The 3,705-nt window shown below is 33.3% G+C and overlaps 1 protein-coding gene across 1 annotated transcript; it reads left to right on the top strand.

The window, feature by feature from the left end:
- The first annotated feature begins 247 nt into the window (after nucleotides 1-247).
- Nucleotides 248-2,775, top strand: LOC145822074 (ribonuclease TUDOR 1-like). The gene is made up of 5 exons (XM_082918661.1): nucleotides 248-364; nucleotides 2,207-2,281; nucleotides 2,385-2,498; nucleotides 2,592-2,696; nucleotides 2,752-2,775. Exons 1-5 carry the CDS (start codon nucleotides 248-250, stop codon nucleotides 2,773-2,775), a joined length of 435 nt encoding a protein of 144 aa, XP_082774787.1.
- Nucleotides 2,776-3,705: the final 930 nt, after the last annotated feature.

The raw sequence follows: 3,705 nt of genomic DNA on the forward strand, positions 1-3,705 counted from the left end.
TTGATTCGCTTCCGGCGGCTTACTTCTCTCTACATTTTTTTCTCTCCTCATCTTCTCTTTTCCTCACCAGATTGATGACAGTCTCCCCACCCTTTACTTCTCTCTGTGTTCGATTTTTGTTGGTTCATGATCTATGTGTGTGTGTGTGTGTGTGTGTGTGTGTGTGTGTGTAAAGCTTCAGTGATTTCTATATGTGTGTGTGTAATTGGGTATCTGATTGTTCGATTTCTAAACCCTAATGACGGAAATGGAAATTCGAAGTCTGTATATGTCTGTAATTGGGTATATGATTGTTGTTCGATTTGGTTGTTGGAAACCTAGAGAAAACGCTTTTGGTTACGTTTATCCAACTGTTCATTACCAGGTAAATGCTGATTTAAAATCAAAATTGAATTATTTTTTATGTAATTAGAATGAAATTGAGCTAGGGCTAAATTAGAGAAGCTGTTCTGATTGTTGGATTTGATTATTTTGGATTGATTTGGGGGATTTTTGATGGAAATTATTGTCATTTTGGATTCAAGTGTTATTAGTTTGAAAGAAGTGTTTTCAATTCCCTTTTCTAATTGATTTTGCAGGTATATGTTGATTTAGACTCTAAATAAATCTAAATTTTTTATTTTTTTTTCCCTGTTGTTAATATGGACGTGTATATTTGTATAGGCTGATTTTTTTTTCGTTGTTGAATGGAAGAAGTGGTATGTTTTATGATAAGTCTAATAGTTTAATTGCCATATTGTCCAATGCATTGTCTTGATTGTTAAATTATATGGTTATAGGATAGTTTATGTTATTTTTGGGAAATCATATGCATTTAATCTGTAGAGGGGAAAGGGTCTGAGGGAGGTAATTTCTACTAATAATACTTTTATATTCTTACTGTTTGCCTTGAGTTCTAATAGTGCTAGTGTTCTTGAAGATGGTCCATGGTTTTTTGGGGGTCACTTTCTGATCCTGAAGAAATGGCACAAGATGATGAGGCTAAACATATCACCAGGGAAGATGCAGTGCAAGCAGAGCTGTGGTTCTTGCCACTGCTCTCCTTGTTTACCTCTCACTTCACTTGGAAACAATTCACGAAGCTACTTTCATTGTCGGTGATTCTTTAGGATGGGATTTTAGTGTTGGAAGCTGGATAAATGGGAAGCAATTCAAGGCTGAGGATATGCTAAGTAAGATGAAATACTCTGTCTTTTCTTTTCTTTCATTAAAGTTCTTACTTTTCTTGAGTAAACCTTGATTTTATTTTGTTCATGGATGTTTGCTATTTTGTGAGAAATAGAATATGTTATATGGGTGTTCTACAATTTTCATTGCACAATTGGCTGTAAAGTAATAATGGAAGTTCGAGATTGTTTAAATTATATGATCATAACTGAGTGCAGATCTACTAGCTTTTGATGAATATCATTCATTGGATTCTACATTTTCCTTAAATTGTGATTTACTTTTGAATGTTTCTTATAAATGTTTTAAATTATTTTATCTTTGATTTATCCAACATTTATTGAAATTATTTTGATGTTATTGTTTCATTGATTTGATTAATGTTTTTTTTTCTCTAGAGTTTAGTTGATCATTTTTATCCTTTAAACTATCAATTTCATCTATTTAGTGTTCTATTTTATAGAGTGTTCTATTTCATCTATTTGATTTGATTAATGTTTTTTGCATTCGAGAAGTTTGCGTATATATGTATACACACATATATGTTTGATTAAGTTGGTTGGAATTGATACTGGTCTTGCCCCAAAACCCTAATTGATGTGTTCAATTTCATGTGCATATATGGTGCTTGGTTGTTGAAAACAACGTGTTTGACAAAAGTCCCAAGTGAGATGAGATTCCTCTTACTTTGATTCTCTTTTTTGACTAACTAAATAGAGTATTTTTCTCATTTGATTACTCTAGTTGATTGTATGTTACAATTTTTAGCCTAATTTGTTCTCTTTTTTATTTTTCTTTTCTTTTTTTTATCTGTTAAAAATGGTTGAGAGGAAAAGTGAAAGTTGTTCCATCTGGGGATAGTTTGGTGATAATGGGGAGCGCCAAGGCAGAAATCCCCCTTGAGAAGACAATCACTTTGTCATCCTTATTGCTCCAAGATTGGTAAGTTTATTCAATCTGCATTATTTGTTTCATATTTCATACCTTATGTTCATCTTATATGTTTCTTTATTTAACCCTTCCCCATTTACATTTCTAGACCCGTAGAGGTGGTGTTGATGAGCCATTTGCATGGGAAAGCAAAAAGTATTTAAGGAATCTGTGTATGGGAAAGGTGCTAATTTAAATGCTTTAGCTATAGCTATGATTGCAAACTATCATTTTCCTAATGAATGAGTAGGATATTTTTAGATCTGAACCAATCTGCATTTGAATAGGATGTCATATTCAAAGTGGATTATACTATACCATCTATTGGGTCAGAATTTGGCTCTGTTTTCCTTGGTGATAAGAATGTTGCATTGATGGTTGTTTCTAATGCCTGGGTAAAGGTATATTACTCTTGATTTGTACATACATTTTTTATTTTAATATTGAATTTTGGTTGTCTATGGGTGGGCAATTGCTGAATCTGCTGGGTGCAGGTTAGGGAGCAGGGTCAACAGAAAGGAGATGCTAGTCCTTTCTTAGCAGAACTGCTACGTCTTGAAGAGCAAGCCAAGCAACAAGGGCTAGGACGTTGGACCATGGTTAGTCTAAGTTTTTTACTTCCATTTTCTCCCCATACTTTTCCTATTTTTCTAGTATAGTGGAGCAGCTATAGTATAAGTTTTGTACCTTCCCCTCCTATTTTGTCCATGCTATAATAGCAACATAGTGCACTTGCACTATAAAAACCCATTCTTAAACCCATTGCGCTAAGAAATTTATAGTAGTGTTTTTGTTTTCAAAAGAATAAATGCTATGCTGATAAGCTTGCCAACTGTAATTTGACTTAGTCTCTTTATTTTGGAACTTACAATGGTAATGGATAAAACCTATACGAATGGCATCTCAAAAGCTTTTCTCAGTTGTTATCTTTCAACTATTGCTTCTTGTTCCTTTTGCATTAGGCCTTGCTAATGCAAATGGTTTGAAGCTTGGCTTCTACCACAAAACATGCCAATCAATTGAGGCTATTGTCAAAGAGACAACTGCTTGATTTATTTCGCGTGCTCCGACTCTTGTTGCTCTTTTGATCAGAATGCATTTTCATGACTGTTTCATTCTCTCACACAATGAAGTACATTCCCTTTCTCCTACCAAACAAATATACATATGCAATGTATTTAAACACTTCATCACATACAATGAACAATTAATGCACATATTCAATGTGCTATTCCAACTGTCATATTCAATGACATATCTCAATTGATTAGTTTTGGTTTACCTAATCATCATGCAATTCTACAACAATCATAGATATCCTCCACCGATAGCCCAACACAGTTATTTCTAAACGGATAAGTAAATTTACCAAACAAATAATTTATTACATTTTCCATCGGTGAGTGATTCATCAATCCAACTACGCCAATTAGTTCCAATTCCATCCGATTTCATGATTTCCAAATCAATTTCATTTTCCCACAATTACCAAATTAATTATACAAATTAATTGTTTAAATTCAATTAGGGCATTTTTTTTTCCTTTTCTCAAACATTGATCCTAAGACCCAATTTCACCTATCCAACCCACAAAACTACATTCTCAAG

This window comes from Camellia sinensis, chromosome 3, assembly GCF_055761805.1.
Source record: "Camellia sinensis isolate YWXY chromosome 3, ASM5576180v1, whole genome shotgun sequence".
NCBI lineage: Eukaryota > Viridiplantae > Streptophyta > Magnoliopsida > Ericales > Theaceae > Camellia > Camellia sinensis.